At 56.1% G+C, this 17,721-nt stretch overlaps 1 protein-coding gene across 1 annotated transcript in view; it reads left to right on the forward strand.

The window, feature by feature from the left end:
• The window catches only part of IGF1R (insulin like growth factor 1 receptor), a 22,550-nt gene extending 5,544 nt beyond the window's left edge, over positions 1 to 17,006 (forward strand). The window contains 13 exon segments of the mRNA XM_014448666.2: positions 489 to 656; positions 798 to 1,002; positions 1,603 to 1,886; positions 2,993 to 3,156; positions 3,842 to 4,001; positions 4,984 to 5,086; positions 6,345 to 6,409; positions 7,115 to 7,344; positions 7,667 to 7,777; positions 11,615 to 11,774; positions 13,590 to 13,719; positions 14,163 to 14,297; positions 16,416 to 17,006. Of these exon segments, the coding sequence (XP_014304152.1) occupies positions 489 to 656; positions 798 to 1,002; positions 1,603 to 1,886; positions 2,993 to 3,156; positions 3,842 to 4,001; positions 4,984 to 5,086; positions 6,345 to 6,409; positions 7,115 to 7,344; positions 7,667 to 7,777; positions 11,615 to 11,774; positions 13,590 to 13,719; positions 14,163 to 14,297; positions 16,416 to 16,956 (2,456 nt within the window). The 3' untranslated portion in view covers positions 16,957 to 17,006.
• The last annotated feature ends 715 nt before the right edge of the window (positions 17,007 to 17,721 follow it).

A 17,721-nucleotide genomic window follows, 5' to 3' on the forward strand; every position in this document is an offset into this window, starting at 1 on the left:
TCTCTCCTTCTCTCTCCCTCTCCCTCTCTCTCTCCCTGTCTTCTTCACTCCCTCTCCCTCCCTTCCTCCCTCCCTTCCTCCCTCCCTCTCTTCCTCTCTCTCTCTCCCCTCCCTCTCTCCTTTTCATCTGGGTTCTTGCCGTTTGAACCAGTGATTCCCAAATCTCAGATGAAACAAACACACGCTGCCCGTGTCGCCGCCTGCAACACGTGTGCAGACTCCACGTGTGGACCCGCTGGGGGCTCCCGGGCATCCTCCCGCCCCGGGTCCCCCAGCACCTTGTCCGGCCGCCACTCAGCCACGCATGGTCTCCCCGAGGTGACCGGTCATGGATGCCCAGAGGGAGATGCCGGCACTGGCCTGCGTTCTCGGCCCTCGCTGTGCCTGTCCGAGCGGCCCTCTCACGGCCGGACATGGTTTGCACGGAGTCTGAGGGCCTGGATCTCGGGTCCCCTCCGGCTCCCGAAACGCCCCCGTTCTCCCTCCAGTGCCTTCCATCCCCCTGGACGTCATCTCCGCCTCCAACTCGTCCTCCCAGCTGATCGTCAAGTGGAACCCGCCCTCCCTGCCCAACGGCAACCTGAGCTACTACATCGTGCGCTGGCAGCAGCAGCCGCAGGACGCCTACCTGTACCAGCACAACTACTGCTCCAAAGGCACGCGGCTGCGGTGGGAGGCTGGGGGGGGGGTGCCCCAGGAGCCTGTGTCCCAGCCCCCAGGGGACGCGGGTCAGGTCGGGGGGCCGTGACCACCCAGCGGGGTGACCTGGCCCTCCGGCGCCCCTCTCCCCCGAGCAGACAAGCTCCCCGTCCGCAAGTACACGGACGGCACCTTCGACATCGAGGAGGTGACGGAGAACCCCAAGGCCGAGTCGTGCAACACGCCCAAGGGGCCCTGCTGCGCGTGTCCCAAAACCGAGGCCGAGAAGCAGGCGGAGAAGGAGGAGGCCGAGTACCGCAAAGTCTTCGAGAACTTCCTGCACAACTCCATCTTCGTGCCCAGGTGCCGTCCGAGCAGAGTCCGTCCCGGCCGCCGGGCGGGGCTCCCCGGGCGGGCCTGTCGCCTCCCCTCCCCGCTGGTAGTGGGTGGATCCGTGACCTCGGGGCGACACCAAGTCTCCATCAAGGAGAGACAAACGCCCAGCGGCCGGCGTGGCTCAGTGGTTGTGCGTTGACCTCTGAACCAGGAGGTCACGGTTCCATTCCCGGTCAAGGGCACGTGCCCGGGTCACAGGCTCGATCCCCAGCAGGGGGGCGTGCAGGAGGCAGCCGATCCATGATTCTCTCTCATCATGGATGTTCCTCTCTCTCTCTCTCTCTCTCCCCCTCTCCCTTCCTCTCTGAGATCAATACAAATATATATTTTAAAAAATAAAAATGAAAAAATAGGAAGGAAATCCCTGTACTATTGGTTGGCTCTTAGCCAGGGGGGCTGCATCGCTCCTTTCATTCCCGGGTGACGAGTTTGCTTTTCTCTCCGTGACTCCAACCCGAGGCGGAGACGAGACAAAAGCAGTGGAGGCCCCTGCGAGCCTAAGGAGGCCCCTGCGAGCCGGGTGAGGCCCCAGCGAGCTGGGTGTGTGTGTGTGTCTCTCCTTTGCAGGCCCGACAGGAAGCGCAGGGACGTGGGGCAGATCTCCAACACCACCCTTTCCGGCCGGAGCAGGAACAGCACGGTGACGGACCCCTTCAACAGCACGGACTCGGACGACAGGGAGACGGACTACCCTTTCTTCGAGAGCAGGGTGGACAAGAAGGAGAGGACCGTCATCTCCAACCTGAAGCCCTTCACCCTCTACCGCATCGACATCCACAGCTGCAACCACGAGGCCGAGAAGCTGGGCTGCAGCGCCTCCAACTTCGTCTTTGCGAGAACCATGCCTGCAGGTACGGCGCGATCCAGCTGCACCCTCCCCGAGACTCCCTGCTTGTTACAGAATGGGGGCTGCCGGGCCGGCGTGGCTCCGTGGTTGAGCGTCGACCTAGGAACCAGAAGGTCAGGGTTCGATTCCCGGTCAGGGCACATGCCCGGGTTGCGGGCTTGATCCCCAGTAGGGGGCGAGCAGGAGGCAGCCGATCAGTGATTCTCGTCACTGAGGTTTCCGTTTCTCTCTACCTTCCTTTCTAAAATAAATAAAAATATATTTATAAAAATAAAAAATAAATAAAAAAGAGTGAGTGCTCATCTGGGGGCGGCCTGGTAGACCCCTCCTGGTGACATCACTCCCATCCCCAGAATCTACGCACAAAGTACAAAAGAGCATGGAGGTCACTTCAAGGTCACCGCTGCTCCCCCGGCTGGGTTCAGGGCGCGCATTTCCATGGCCTTTCCCCATCTGTGCCAGGTCCCTCCTGAGTCCTCACAGCTTCAGCGAAGTGCCAGGTCGCTGCCTTGGCTGCGAGTGACCTTCACTCCCCAAGGTCATCCCTGGAGCCGCCCTTGGTCCTCCTTGTTGGGTCTTCTCCATCCCCTTGTAGGTCAGAAGCTGCCTGTCGCTCAGACAGGCGCCCAACCATCTGTAAGGATGGATGCAGCCCTAGCTGGTTTGGCTCAGTGGACAGAGTGTCAGCCTGCAGACTGAAGGGTCCCGGGTTCGAGCCACAGTAGGGGGCGTGCAGGAGGCAGCCGATCCATGAGTCTTTCTCTCATGGATGTTTCTCTCTCTCTCTCTTCCTCTCTGAAATCAATAGAAATAAAAAAATTTAAAAAAAATTAAAAGGATGGGTGCGGTGCCCAGTTCCCGGTCTCGGAGGTGGCAGGGGGTGGCCGAGGCTGGCATCACGTGACTCACAGGCCATCACATGACTCACAGGCCATCAGGTGCCTCCGCCTCCCAGACCGGTGCTGTGTGCGGGCGTCCAGCTCACGGGGACTGTGTGGTCGCCGCCCTCAGTCCTGGGTTGGAGGAGGGCGCGCGTGGGTGAGCCCAGCATTGGCATCCCTCCCGGGGGACCGAATCCGACTTCGTTGCTTGTGTCTAATGGTTACACAGACGGAGCGGATGACATTCCCGGGCCGATAACCTGGGAGGTGAAGCCTGACAACACCATCTTCTTAAAGTGGCCCGAACCGGAGAATCCCAATGGACTGATTCTCATGTACGAGATAAAGTACGGATCGCAGTCGAGGTAAGACGGGGCCGGGGACCGTGTCCGCGTGTGTCTCCTTCCCAGGAGACCAGGGGTTCCAGTACGGCACAGGCCCTTCCCGCTTAGCTTGACTTTAAATAATAAAATAAAGGCTGAGCCTGGCCGGCGTGGCTCAGCGGTTGAGCGTCGACCTGTGAACCAGGAGGTCCCGGTTCGATTCCCAGTCAGGGCACACGCCTGGGGTGTGGGCTCCATCCCCAGTAGGGGACGTGCAGGAGGCAGCCGAGCCATGATTCTCTCTCATCATTAATGTTTCTCTCTCTCTTCCCCTCTCCCTTTTTCTCTGAAATCAATAGAAATATATTTTTTTTTAAAAAAACAAAAAACTTGGGTGCCTTTTAAGCAGTGATTCTCAACCTTCTGGCCCTTTAAATACAGTTCCCCATGTTGTGACCCAACCATAAAATTATTTTCGTTGCTACTTCATAACTGTCATGTTGCTACTGTGATGAATCATGTAAATATCTGATATGCAGGATGGTCTTAGGCGACCCCTGTGAAAGGGTCGTTCGACCGCCAAAGGGGTCGAGACCCACAGGTTGAGAACCGCTTCTTTGAAGGCTTGCTTTCTTCCCTTCTATTGTGAATCAGGATCGCGGGCAGGTGGGAGGGAGAGGCTGGGCTGAGAGAGCCGCCCGTTGTTTCTCGCGTGTCTGTGGGAGGTCGCCACGGATCTGTCCCCCTCCCCCCAGGACCAGCGGGAGTGCGTGTCGCGGCAGGACTACCGGAAGCACGGCGGGGCCAAGCTGCAGAAGCTCAGCCCGGGCAACTACACGGCCCGCATCCAGGCCACCTCTCTGTCGGGGAACGGGTCCTGGACGGAGCCCGTGTTCTTCTACGTCCAGGACAAAGGTGAGGCCGGGGGAGGAGCCGCTGGGAGGCGGGAGAAACGCAGGCAGGGACTGGGGAGGCCTGGGTCGTCCTGGCCGTTCGCGTCTCTGTCCTGGGAGTGCCGGTGACAGGGCCGAGCCGGGGCTGCAGGGAGCTCAGGGCTCTCGGACTCCTAACTGGACTGTGATGTCCGGGGAGAATTCAGAGCTACTTGGGCCAGGGGTGCCATGCTGCTATTCTGTGTGTGTGGGTGTGTGTGTTTTATATTTTTACTGATTTCAGAGAGGGAAAGAGAGAGAGAAGCATCAGTGATGAGAGAGAATCATGGCTCGGCTGCCTCCTGCACGCCCCCTACTGGGGATGGAGCCTGCAACCCAGGCACGTGCCCTGACCGGGAATCGAACCGGGACCTCCTGGTTCATAAGTCGACACTCAACCACTGAGCCACACCAGCCGGGCTATGTGTGTGCGTGTGTTTTAATTGTCTGTGGCACTGTCTTAAGACAGATAAGAAGGCCAGTACGGCTCGAGCACTGGATAAGTAAGAATCGCTCTGCATTTTATTTCAGCAAATGCATGCATTTCCCTTTACAGTCGTTAAGCTGCAGACAAAGGCTGTTTTGCTGGAGCCCATCATGTGAACTGTGATTGCAGAGTACCCTGTACTTTAAAAAGAAAAACGGGCCCCGGCGGGCGTGGCTCAGTGGTTGAGCGTTGACCTTTGACCCAGGAGGTCACGGTTCCATTCCTGGTCAGGGCACATGCCCAGGCTGTGGGCTCCATCCCCAGTAGGGGGCGTGCGGGAGGCAGCCGAGCCTCGACTCTCTCTCATCATTGATGTTTCTCTCTGCCTTTCCCTCTCTCTCTCTAAAAATCAATGGAAAAATATCCTCGGATGAGGATGAACAAAAAAAATGAATGAGTGAATGAATGAATGAATGAATGAAAGAAATGAAGCGAGTAGCCTGTTCACCTCGTGACCTTTGACCCTTGCCCCTTGCAGCAGCGTTTGACAGCCACGCCCACCTGGTCATCGCGCTGCCCATCGCCATCGTGCTGACCGTCTTGGGGCTGGCCCTCACGCTGTACATCATCCACCGGAAGCGGTGAGTGGCGCGGGGAGGAGACGCCCAGGTGGGTGTCCGGTGCTCGGGGGCGACGGGGTGTGAGTTCAGGTCAACTTTTTGAGGGAACAGTTTGGGGCTCGGAAAAGCTGGTTTTCCAATCCGATGTGCTTCCTGGGAACAGAGAATGTTTTGTTTGTTTGTTTGTTTATTTTTGGTGAATCTTCACTCGAGGATATTTTTCCATTGATTCTTAGGGACAGTGGATGGGGGCGGTGGGGAGAGAGGAACACTGATGTGAGAGAGACACATTAATGGGTTGCCTCCTGCACATGCCCCGACCCAGGCCAGGATCAGGTTTGCAACCCAGGTACGTGCCTTCAACCGGGAATTGAACTCAGACCCCTCGGTTGGGGGGCCGACGCTCTGTCCACTGAGCCAGACCGGCCAGGGTGAGAATGTTTTCTTATGATTCAACAACGACACCATTTTTCTGATGGTGACGTCGTCCCCTCACTGGCCACTCAATCACACAGACACTGCTGCCCTGCTAAGCTTCCCCAAGCCTGATCTGTTAGCCCTGTCGATCCAGTAACCCTTTCTGTTCATTTCCAGTGAAGTTCAGAGATGAATGTTTCTTTTAAGACTCTAGTCTGGCCTGGCTGGCATGGCTCAGAGTTTGAGCATCGACCTATGAACCAGGAGGTCACGGTTTGAGTCCGGGTCAGGGCACATGCCCGCATTGTGGGCTCGATCCCCAGTGTGGGGCGTGCAGGAGGCAGCCGATCCATGATTCTCTTTCATCATTGATGTTTCTATCTCTCTCTCCCTCTCCCTTCCTCTTTGAAATTAATAAAAATATATCTTAAAAATTAATCAATAAAGGCTCTAATCTGCCCTAGCCGGTTTGGCTCAGTGGATAAAGCATAGCTCAGGGACTGAAGGATCCCGGGTTCGATTCCTGTCAAGGGCACGTACCTGAGTTGCAGGCTCGATCCCCACCCCAGGAGGCAACCAATCCATGTGTCTCTCTCACATTGATGTTTCTCTCTCTCAGTCTCTCCCCCTCCCTTCCGCTCCCTCAAGGAAAAATATCCTCGAGTGAGGATTAACAAAATAAATAAATAAACAAATAAGGCTCTCATCTGAGGGCTCCATGCTCCGCTCACTCTTTCTCCGGGAGCCGAATGAAACAGAATGAATAAAATGGCGACAACAGAGATGCGAGCCTCTACAGAAATGCGTGGGGATGGATGGGGTTTTTTCTTTGCCTAACGTGTCCCCCTTTTGGCTGGCGCAGTAATCGGATGGGCAATGGAGTGCTGTACGCCTCTGTGAACCCGGAGTATTTCAGCGCGGCCGACGGTAAGCTCAGCTCCCTGCGTGGGGGCGCCGGTCCGGCCGTTTGCGGGAGGGTGGCTCACCTAGGGGAGGGAGAGGTCTGCATGATTTGGAGGTACTCCGTCTTCGGTAACACTTCTTTATATGAAAAAAAATCAAAGTTCTTAGCAGTTTGCTGAGTATCTCAAAAATCCCTCACTGCCCAGCCGGTGTGGCTCAGTGGTTGCACGTCAGCCCGTGAAACCTTCACATTCTTTCTTGCCCTTTGTCTTTGAAATCCAGGGTGAATCTTAGACTTACAGCATGTCTCCAGGTGGACTGCTTTCTGGGTCTTATTTCTCATTATTTTTTTTAAACGTATCTTTATTGTACATGGTATGACCGATGTCCCCTTTGGTTTTTTGGGTGTTTTTTTTCCCCATTGACACCCCCCAACCACCTCCATTCCGCACCCAGAGCTCTTCTTATGTGCTGTTAGTATCCTTGAATTTTCTGGGGCTCCTTGAGGATTTGAAATGCCAGAATTTGAGGGCACGGTTGCCTCCTGGAATCCACAGCACGTGGGACATTACGGGACAAGCCCAGTCGCTGCCCCCCATGTCCTCCTAGGCTGGCTTCGGGAAGCGGCATGGAGCATTCTTCTCCCCAGAGGTTCCCCCCCAAATCACGTGCTGCCCAGGCAGGCGCCCGTGGCTACCCCCCCTTCAGCTCCCTTTTCTCCCTCCGCAGTGTACGTGCCCGACGAGTGGGAGGTGGCCCGGGAGAAGATCACCATGAACCGGGAGCTGGGCCAGGGCTCCTTCGGCATGGTGTACGAGGGCGTGGCCAAGGGCGTGGTCAAGGACGAGCCGGAAACCCGGGTGGCCATCAAGACCGTCAACGAGTCGGCCAGCATGCGGGAGCGGATCGAGTTCCTCAACGAGGCTTCGGTGATGAAGGAGTTCAACTGTCACCACGTGGTAAGAGCCGGCGAGGACCACGGGGAGGACCACGGCGAGAGAGGCCACGCCTGTGGGTTTGGCGACTCGCCCCCCCTCCGGTGTCCAGAGCCCTCCCCCCGTCACCGCCTCACTGCTGCCCCCAGACACCTGTGCACACTTACGCTCTGGGTGTGGCAGGCTGTGGCCGTGAATGATGTAAATACCCAGATGGCCCTTGGCAGGAAAAAGGTTCCCCACCCCTGACACGTGGAGGGTTGGCCCAGGCGGTGGAGGCGCACCCGCCCCACATGGGTGCTTCTCTGAGTCCTCCTCTCTGTCTCCCTCCCTCCCTCGCTCCCAGGTGCGTTTGCTGGGCGTGGTGTCCCAGGGCCAGCCGACCCTGGTCATCATGGAGCTCATGCCCCGCGGAGACCTCAAGAGTTACCTCAGGTCTCTGAGACCGGAAATCGAGGTGGGTTTTGGTTTTGCTTGTTTGTTTGTTTTTAACATATATGGGTTTTTGTTGTTGTTTAACCCTCACCCATGCATATTTTATTCCATTGACTTTTAGAGAGAGTGAAGGGGGAGGGAGGGACAGAGAGAAACACCGGTTGGTTGCCTCCCACATGCCCCCAACCAGGGCTGGGAGCCGGCAACCTAGGTATGTGCCCTTGACGGGAATCGAACCCAGGACCCTTTCGTCTGCAGTGTGCCGCTCTATCCACTGAGCCAAACCGGCTGGGGTGGGGTTTGGGTGTTGATTGATGTCACATGTGATACGTTCTCCTTTCCATGTCTTTGAATCTGTCTACATTGAACGCTTGGTCGTAGATCCTTTCTGGGGCCAGTTCCCTCCCGCACTGCCACCTCCCCCTGACTCCACCCAGACACCCACGTCAGCACTGAGCCCTCCCTGAAGCCTGGCCTGTCCCAACTTCGTGCACCCGTCCCCCCCCAACCCCCCGCCTCAGCCTCCCCCCTACACACACACACACACACACACACACACACACACAGGCCCCCTCCCTGCCCTGACAGCAGTCTGTGCCCTTGAGACCAGGAAGCTGAACTTGTCAAACTCTGCCTGAAGTTCAGACTCCATCCTATGCTTTGGGGTGATGACCTTGCAGGATTTTAGCGCCATCCAAAAATGAAAACATCAATCTCTGTTTTGAGCTTCAAATCCTTTTTATAAAAAAAATACATTTTTTGATTTTTTTAGAGAGAGAGAGAGAGAGAGAAACATCATCAATTGGCTGCTGTTGGTAAATGTTTCCCAAAATCATGCTTAATAGAAAAAGACATTTTAATTTTTTTCCTATTTCGCTTTCCGAAGCAATGGCTAGCACCCAAGGTTATCTTAGCCAAACTTTGGTTATCATAAGATGTTCTCCGGTAATTTTTAAATAAAACATTAAGTAATCTCCTTGCGGGAGAGCTTACAGCTCTGCCCTCTCCTGCCACCTTTGAATCTCTCCGCACCAGAGGCGGATTCGGCAGCGGGGTTTCATTTCTTATTACAGATTTTAGATTCCAAATACAAATTAAGATTTTAATTTGGACAAGAAACCACATTGAGGTGACCATGGCACCTTTTTTTTTTCAGCCTGATTTAAAAGGGTACCTTTTAATATTCCAATTTCTTTATAATTTGGCTTTTTTGCACAGGTGATTCTATTAACGGAGAACTAAACATTTCAGGGTTAGGACATGGAGGGGGCCATGAAGGCCATTTCTTCCAATTTTTTTTTCTTTCTGCTCCTCTTTAGGAGCGGAGGGTGCAAGGGGAGGAGATTTATCCTTCTTGGCCTCTCCTAAAGGCTCTAGCAAATAAAATACTGTGTTCCACAGGGGAAACAATTTGGAGGCAATTTTTTTCCCTGCTGCTGGCCTTGTTTTTTTTTTTTTTTCAAGTTCTGACTAACTTTTTGGCAAACATTCAAGATCTCATGTACCTTTTTCAAGAAAACAAGGGTTATGTTCTATAATAACATGCAAAGACTATAAGAGATTACCTTCTAGCCAGGACTGGTTTGGCTCGGTGGATAGAGCGTCGGCCTGCAGACTGAAGGGTCCCGGGTTCGATTCCGGTCAAGGGCATGTGCCTTGGTTTCGGGCACATCCCCAGTGGGAGGTGTGCAGGAGGCAGCTGGTCGATGTTCCTCTCTCATGGATGTTTCTAACTCTCTGTCCCTCTCCCTTCCTCTCCGTAAAAAAAGAAAATCAATAAAAATATTTTTTTTTAAAAAAAGAGATTACCTTCTAAAATTTTAACTCCTTAAGCATGCAAATCAAAAGTCTGTAATAAAGTTCCTTACTTTTTAAAAGCCGAATCCTACCCCTTTAGCCTGGTTAAGAAAAGGTTCCCACCCCGCCTACAGATCCGGACTTCTGTAGCCGATTGTGGGCTTTTGTGTGGGGTGAGATAACCCCCCACCTTTATGGTGCCTACCGTCCGGGTGAATTCTTTGTTCCTCACTTTGCCGGTGAAACTTCGTTTTTTTTTCGCTCTTGCGAAACCTTCACTTCCAGAGTTCCCGTCGGTCGCCGGAAGTCGTAAATGTTTCCCTCCACGTGCCGCGTGGCTCAGGGTTCAGGATCTGGAAGAGGAGCCGCACACAAATGAAAGAGAAAAGACACGAGATAATTTGGAAATATTTGGGGAACCGGCAGGTAAGTCCAACTCAGGAGGAAGTCTTTTCTCTTGTCTTTTCTCTTTCATTTGTGTGCAGCTCCTCTTGCAGATACTAAACCCTGAACCGCGTGGGAGGTGGAGGGAAACATTTACGACAGGCTGACTCCTGATTGGCTGCCCTCCTGCACGCCCCCTACTGGAGAGCCCGCAACCAGGGCATGTGCCCTGATCGGGGCTCGAACCGGTGACCTCATTGTTCCTGGGTCGATGCTCAACCACTGAGCCACACCAGCCAGGCGTGAGCTTTAAATTCTAAATGGGCTGAAGTCTGTGCCATTATCATAAGTCACCCTGGTGCACCCCCCCTCCTGTTGTGCGAACCCACGAGCTCACTTGTTAACACACGGAGGCGTGACTTTTTTCTTTTTTTAAATGTATTTTATTGATTTTTTTACAGAGAGGAAGGGAGAGGGATAGAGAGCTAGAAACATCGATGAGAGAGAAACATCGATCAGCTGCCTCCTGCACATCTACTGGGGATGTGCCCGCAACCAAGGTACATGCCCTTGACCGGAATCGAACCTGGGACCCTTCAGTCCGCAGGCCGACGCTCTATCCACTGAGCCAAACCGGTCAGGGCGAGGCGTGACTTTTAAGTGAGTGATTCTGAGAACAGACCGGTAGATGAATACTTAGAAGCAACAGCTGGAACATCTGTCTGTCCTTTGGTGACCTCGGTGGGACGGGGTGCTCACTGCGACCCTGACTTTGCTACGTGCCCAATAGCTCTGATGGGGCTGCTGGTGTTCCCAAAACACTCCCGTACCCCCCCTTCCCCCACCCCTCCCTGTCGGAGTCTCTGTCTCCCCGTCTCTCTCGGTGCTTAATCTTTTGTTTTCTTTGAATGCGCAGTTTAATCATCTTCCAGGTAGCAGTTCCTTCATTTCAGTTCTGAGTATCTGTCCCCATGTGGCTTCTTCAGTCACAGCAGATAGAGGAAGCCACATGGGCACAGACGCTCAGAACTGAAATGAAGTTCTGCGCATCCTTCAGCTGGGCCCAATGCGCTTGGTGGTTCTGGGAGGGCCACGAGTGTGGGCAGAGGCCACGCCCACCCCCTGCTCCACCCAACAAGGGGCCCCAGCGCCCCTGTTCTGTCCGACTCGAAATAGCAAAGGCTGGTCCCCAGTTGCGCCTGTGGGTGTTTCTCTCTGCAGCCCTGTGTGATGTGGTCAGCCGGCCGGCAGCGCGCGACTTGATCTCGAAGCAGATGCTGTGGTCTCCGCAATAACACAGTCCTTCTTCTCCTTTTTATTTTAAAAAAATATATATTTTTATTGATTTCAGAGAAGAAGGGGGAAGGAGAGGGAAAGATAGAAACATCAATGATCAGGGAGAATCATGGATTGGCTGCCTCTTGTGCATCCCCTACTGGGGATGGGCCCCGAAACCCGGGCCTGTGCCCTGACTGGGAATCGAACCGTGACCTCCTGGTTCATTGGTCGATGCTCAACCACTGAGCCACGCCGGCCGGGCGAACACGTTCCTTCTGAACAAGGCCCCATTCCTGAGCGGAATACCCCGTGCGGCTCAGACTGAGCAAAGATGGGTTTGCAAACCTCGAAAAACGCCTAGATTCTCACGTGAATTGCTGTTTTTTTGCGTCTCCGACAGAATCACCCCGTCCTCTCACCGCCAACCCTCAGCAAGATGATCCAGATGGCCGGGGAGATCGCGGACGGCATGGCGTACCTCAACGCCAACAAGTTCGTCCATAGAGACCTTGCTGCCCGGAACTGCATGGTGGCTGAAGATTTGACCGTCAAGATCGGAGGTGAGTCCCTGGCTGCCAAGATCTGAGCAGGGCCTCGACGCGCGCGTGTTTTAGGGGGCGCGTCGGGGTGGGCCCCCCCCCATGGGGAGGTTTTCCCGTGTATCTCGTGGGCGCAGAGGCTTGCTCTTGGGAGTAACGTCTTCGTCTCCAGGTGACAGCCAATCACAGGCCCGGCCTGGCTGGTTTTGATCCTGACGGCGCAGTGGGCACGCAGTCCAGGTCATGGGCTGGGCTGGGCGGAGGCCAAGGCCCCTCAGGTTGCCTCTCCTGGGATTTGGGGCCTTTCTTGGCAGGACAGGTCTAAGCATCGGTTATGGAAATCATCGAGACAGCGTTCTCGGGCGACGGTGACTTAGGGAATAATAGTTGCCATCCAAAGTGCCAACTTTGCCCGGCCGGTGTGGCTCAGTGGTTGGGCACTGACCTCTGAACCACGAGCTCACGGTTCGATTCCCAGGCCAGGGCACATGCCTGGGTTTTGGGCTCAATCCCTCTCCCTTCCTCTCCGAAATCAATCAATATATACAAAGTACCAATAATTTCCCTCCAGTTTTCCTTTTTTAAAAAAACTATTTTTTTAAAACAAAAGATTAAGCACAGAGACGAGCTACAGAAACTCGTGACCGGGACTCGAACCCTGACCTCCTGGTTCAGAGGTCGACACTCAACCACTGAGCCACACCGGCCGGGGCGAACGAACGTTTGCCGAGATCGGCCCTTTCTCCTGGGAGGAGCCGGGGAGAAAGAGTCACTGTCAGGAAGGCTACATCACCGAGTGGGAAATCAGTCTGACAAAGAAGCAATCACGTAGGGTTATAAAGCCAGCCTGCCATCAAACGTAATTACGTGACATCTTCTAGAGGCAGGGGAGATGGGAGAAATTTTCGAAAACGAGGGGGCGTATCTTGTTGAGAAACATTAGTGAGTAATTGCGTCAGGGGCCTGGTCGGTAGCATCTCTTGGGATTCTCGCTGGGTGCTTTTTTTCATCGTGAATCGGCGCTCAGTATTCCCCCGATTAGACTCTGAAACCGAGTTCCTTCCTGTGGGGCAACGCCGTGCTCCTGCTTTCCATCAAGTTCAAAACCACCTGAGCCCGGCTGGTGTGGCTCAGTGGTTGAGCATCGATCCAGGAACCAAGAGGTCGTTGGTTCCATTCCCAGTCAGGGCATTTGCTGAGGTTGCGAGCTCGATCCCCAGTAGGGGGCGTGCAGGAGGCAGCTGATCAGTCATGTTCCTCTCTCATCGATGTTTCCATCTCTCTCTCTCTGTTCCTTCCTCTCTCTAAAAATCAATAAAAACATGTTAAACACACACACACAAAAAAAAAAAAAAAAACATGTGAGAATGACCTTCAGTCTACAGAATATATTTTTTCTTTTTTTTTAAATATATTTTTATTGATTTCAGGGAGGAATACAGAGGGAGAGAGAGAAACATTCATGATAAGAGAGAATCATGGACCAGCTGCCTCCTGCACGCCCCCTAATGGGGATCGAGCCTGCAACCCAGGCATGTGCCCTGACCAGGAATCAAACCTGTGGCCTCCTGGTTCATAGGTTGATGCTCAACCCCTGAGCCACACCGGCCGGGGGCTGCCTCTCATTGAAGTGCAATAAGGGATTAACTTTTTTTAAAGAATCAAAGTGAAAGTGTATGTAGCAGAGCTTTCCTGGTGTTTGCGTGGCATGTGGCTCATCGCTCGTGCCTTGTGGGTTCTGCCGATGGGATTGCAGACCCTCCACTCGGCCCCAGGGATGTCCCGTCCGTGCTTGTAGCAGGGATGTCCCGTCCGTGCCTCCTCCCCGCCCCGCAGACTTCGGCATGACTCGCGACATCTACGAGACCGACTATTACCGGAAGGGCGGGAAGGGGCTGCTTCCTGTGCGCTGGATGTCCCCCGAGTCCCTCAAGGACGGCGTGTTCACCACCCACTCTGATGTCTGGTAGGCGAGACGGTCCCCGGAATGCACGCCCCACTGGCCTCCACTGACCCACACCCCCCCCTCTTTGGCTCAGCAGAGAGAGCCAGGGGCGGAGGGTCCCCAACTGGGAGCTGTCAAGCGGCTTGATTGTCCCCAGTGCACTTGCCTGGGGTCCAAGTTCAAGGGCCCCTGAACCTCCCTGCCCTTTAGTGTCCTGCGCTCTGCACTGACTCAGTGACCAGGGCCGCACTGATCTGCAGGAGACGTGGCGGCAGCCAACGAGGACCGATGTTGCACGCGTGGCGCGGAGCCTGGCTCGCTGGGCCGCCCAGCGGGCCGTCCCCTTGGCGGGGGGCTGGGGGACGTGGGGGTGGGGGTGGGGGTGGAACAGAGTGTTGGGAAGCGGCGGGCACGTGGTTCTGTGCACCCGTCAAGGCCTCACGTCTGCCCCCTCCTCTCTGCAGGTCCTTTGGCGTCGTGCTCTGGGAGATCGCCACGCTGGCCGAGCAGCCCTACCAAGGCCTGTCCAACGAGCAGGTCCTGCGCTTCGTCATGGAGGGCGGCCTTCTGGACAAGCCCGACAACTGCCCCGACATGCTGTACGTGTTCCCGGGCCCCTCGGCGCTGGGGGGCGGGGGGTGCAGGGGGGACGAGGCCCGTCCTGCACGAGGACCTGCGCCTAGGCGGCGGCGCCTCCCTCCCGCCCCGCCTTGGCAGGGCGCACTGCGGCTGCTCAGGCTGACGTCTCTGTGAAATGTTTCACGGATGCCACCCATGCTCACCTTCTCCGCGCGGAGTTGGTTTTTTTTTTAATAAGGCCACACGACATCGGTTTCTGTGTTTTTTAAAAAATATATCTTTATTGATCTCAGAGAGGCAGGGAGAGGGAGAGAGAGATGGAAACATCCATGATGAGAGAGAATCATGGATTGGCTGCTTCCTGCACGTCCCCTACTGGGGATCGAGCCTACAACCTGGGCATGTGCCCTGACCGGGAATCGAACCCGGGACCCTTCGGTCCGCAGGCCGACACTCTATCCACTGAGCCACACCAGCCAGGGCTGCACGGCGTGCCGTGGCTGTGATCACCACCTCACGCACGCAGTAGGTACGCGGTGTGCAGGCCGGAGCGGGCAGGGCTGTGGTCCCCCAGCCCCCTGGGCCCGTGTCTGAACGAGGCAGCTTATCTCCGGGCAGCAGTTCCATGTAGTCTCGTCCCTACTCGGGTGCAGGGCTGTGTACGCCCTCCCCCGCCCCCACCAGCGGGGAGTTCAGTGAAGGACGCTCCGACGCACCAGAGCTGACCGGCTGTAGAAAATGTGCTTTTTCTAAAGACGAGTTCCATCAGCTCATAAATCCTCCTAGGATCTGCTGCAGACTTAGCTTGTGGAGAGGGTGTGAACAGGTCTGGAATCCCGCAGCGTCCGACAGACTTCCTTTTAGGGACAGCGCTGTGCTGGGCGGGCTGGGACGCTGGGATGGTCTGAAGGAGGCATCAGGCCCTGGCCGCTGTCGCTCAGTGGATGGAGCGTCGGTCGGCGGACGGAAGGGTCCCAGGTTCGATTCCGGTCAAGGGCACGGACCTTGGTTGCAGGCTCGATCACGGGCCCTGGTCAGTGCGGCACCCGGGGCTCACCAGCTGGGCACAACGGCCCATGTTTCGGGCCCACAGGCCAGATGGTCTCTGTTCCGATGCCTCCGCTCCCCGTAGGAGCTCGAGAGCAGCCGCAGACACTAAACAAACGAGCCTGTTCCTGTTGCCACTAAACTGGATTTATTAGAGCCGGCGGCAGGCCTGGCTCCCACACACCCCTCCCTCGGGGTCACGTCCGTCTGACCTCCCTGACCCCTTTCTCCCCACGCCTTTCAAGGCAGCCGGCCTGGCTGGCCTGGGAGCTGTCTCTTTGCAGCCTGCGGTCTGTGCCCCACCGCTTCTCTCCCTGGGGCCACAGGGTGGTCTGTTGGTCAAGTGGTCACCCCAGCAGATGGCGGGAAGCCATTTCGGGGTGCTTTGATCTTCCTAGATGTGAGGAGCTCCAGTTGGCCTTTTTAAAAAAATATATTTTACTGATTTCAGAAAGGAAGGGAGAGGGAGAGAGAGAAACATCAGTGATAAGAGAGAATCATGGATCGGCTGCCTCCTGCACGCCCCCTACTAGGGATGGAGCCTGCAACCCAGACATGTGCCCTGACCAGGAATGGAACCGTGACCTCCTGGTCCATAGGTCGATGCTCAACCATTGAGCCCCACTAGCTGGCCTAAACATGAATTTTTAAAATCTTCCTCTCAACATCTGCACGTGTAGCCTTGCAGACAGGAATCAACAGCGGACCACGTGCCCGGCTGGTGTGGCTCAGTGGGTGACAGTTGACCTGTGAACCAGGAGGTCACGGTTCGATTCCCGGTCGTGGCACATGCCCGGGTTGCCGGCTCGATCCCCAGTAGAGGGCGTGTAGGAGGCAGCCGGTCCATGATTCTCTCTCACCATGGATGTTTCTCTCTCCCTCTCCCTTCCTCTTTGAAATTAATAAAATATATTTTTTTAAAAAAAGAAAAGAGGGAAAGCCAGAGACTCGGAGAGGGCACAGAACCGGGACCGGCATGCCGGTTGTGCCCGCGGAGGTGGGCAGAGCGAGCGTGGGCCCCGGAGCTGCTGGGCCGGGTGCAGCCCGGCCGGTGGGGCCCATCTCTGACGTCCGTCTCCCCCACCCTGCAGGTTCGAGCTCATGCAGGTGTGCTGGCACTTCAACCCCAAGATGAGGCCTTCGTTCCTGGACATCATTGGCAGCATCAAGGACGAGCTGGAGCCCGGCTTCATCGAGGTGTCCTTCTACTACAGCGACGAGAACAAGCCGCCCGACACCGAGGAGCTGGACCTGGACGCCGAACACCTGGAGTGCGTGCCCCTGGACCCCTCGGCCTCCTGCTCCTCCCTGCCGCTGCCCGAGCGCCACTGCCCGCACCACCACCACCACCACCACGAGGGCCACGAGCGCTACTGCCGCCACCACCACGAGGGCCGAGAGCGTTACTGCCGCCACCACCACGAGGGCCGCGAGCGCCCCTGCCCGCACCACCGCCCCGAGAGCGGCCGCGAGCGCGAGCGCCCCTGCCCGCACCGCCCCGAGAACGGCATTGGCCACCGCGTGCTGGTCTACCACCGGGCCAGCTTCGACGAGAGGCAGGCGTACGCGCACATGAATGGGGGGCGCAAGAACGAGAGGCCCGTGCCTCTGCCGCAGTCCTCCACCTGCTGAAGTGGGACCCGGTCCCGCGGAGCAGGGCCCCATGTGTGTGTGTGTGTGCGCGTGCGTGTGCTTGGCGGGCGGGGGGCGGGCCCCCACCATCTGGTCACGGCCTCCTGCGCCCCCGAGGTCTGCAGCACCGCCCTGCTGCCCACAGGCCTCTCTGCCGTACACACACACACACACAGGGGATGTTCCTTTTTTTCAATATGCAAGCAGATTATTGCCCTGCCCAAACCCTTAACTGACACGGGCCTTTAAGAACCTTAATGACACTTAAAGCAACAGAACACTAGAGAATCGAGTCTCCTCACTCCTTCTCTGCCTCTCTCTGATCTCTCTCTGATCTCTCTATCTCTCTCTCTCTCTCTCTCTCTTTCTCTGCTTCATAATGGAAAGAACATTGCCACAAGCCCAGCCGATGGAGGAGAGGGCTGGGCCGCCCCCGTGGCCCCCTCTTGCTCCCATGCACACCTGCCTGTCCCCGTGGGTTCCTTCCCTAACACACGTTGCAACGGCATTTTCCTTTTTAAAAACTGTACCTTCAACCTTTTTAGGGACACACGGCATTGACCAAGGGCCATCGTTCATCCCAGGGCTGTTGCCGTTGTAACGCTGCCAAATTCTGCCAAAACCCGGGACTCCGTCCCTCGCACCTGCCCCCCCTCCCCCCCCATTTCCTGGTGGCGGGCGGGTGGCGGGCATGTGCCGTCTCCGGTCACTCCTGTGACAGCCACGCGGGCGGTGCCCTCCATCCCGTCGTCCCCGGGGATTCTT

The sequence above is a fragment of the Myotis lucifugus genome, unplaced genomic scaffold (assembly GCF_000147115.1).
Source record: "Myotis lucifugus unplaced genomic scaffold, Myoluc2.0 scaffold_891, whole genome shotgun sequence".
NCBI classification, from domain to species: domain Eukaryota; kingdom Metazoa; phylum Chordata; class Mammalia; order Chiroptera; family Vespertilionidae; genus Myotis; species Myotis lucifugus.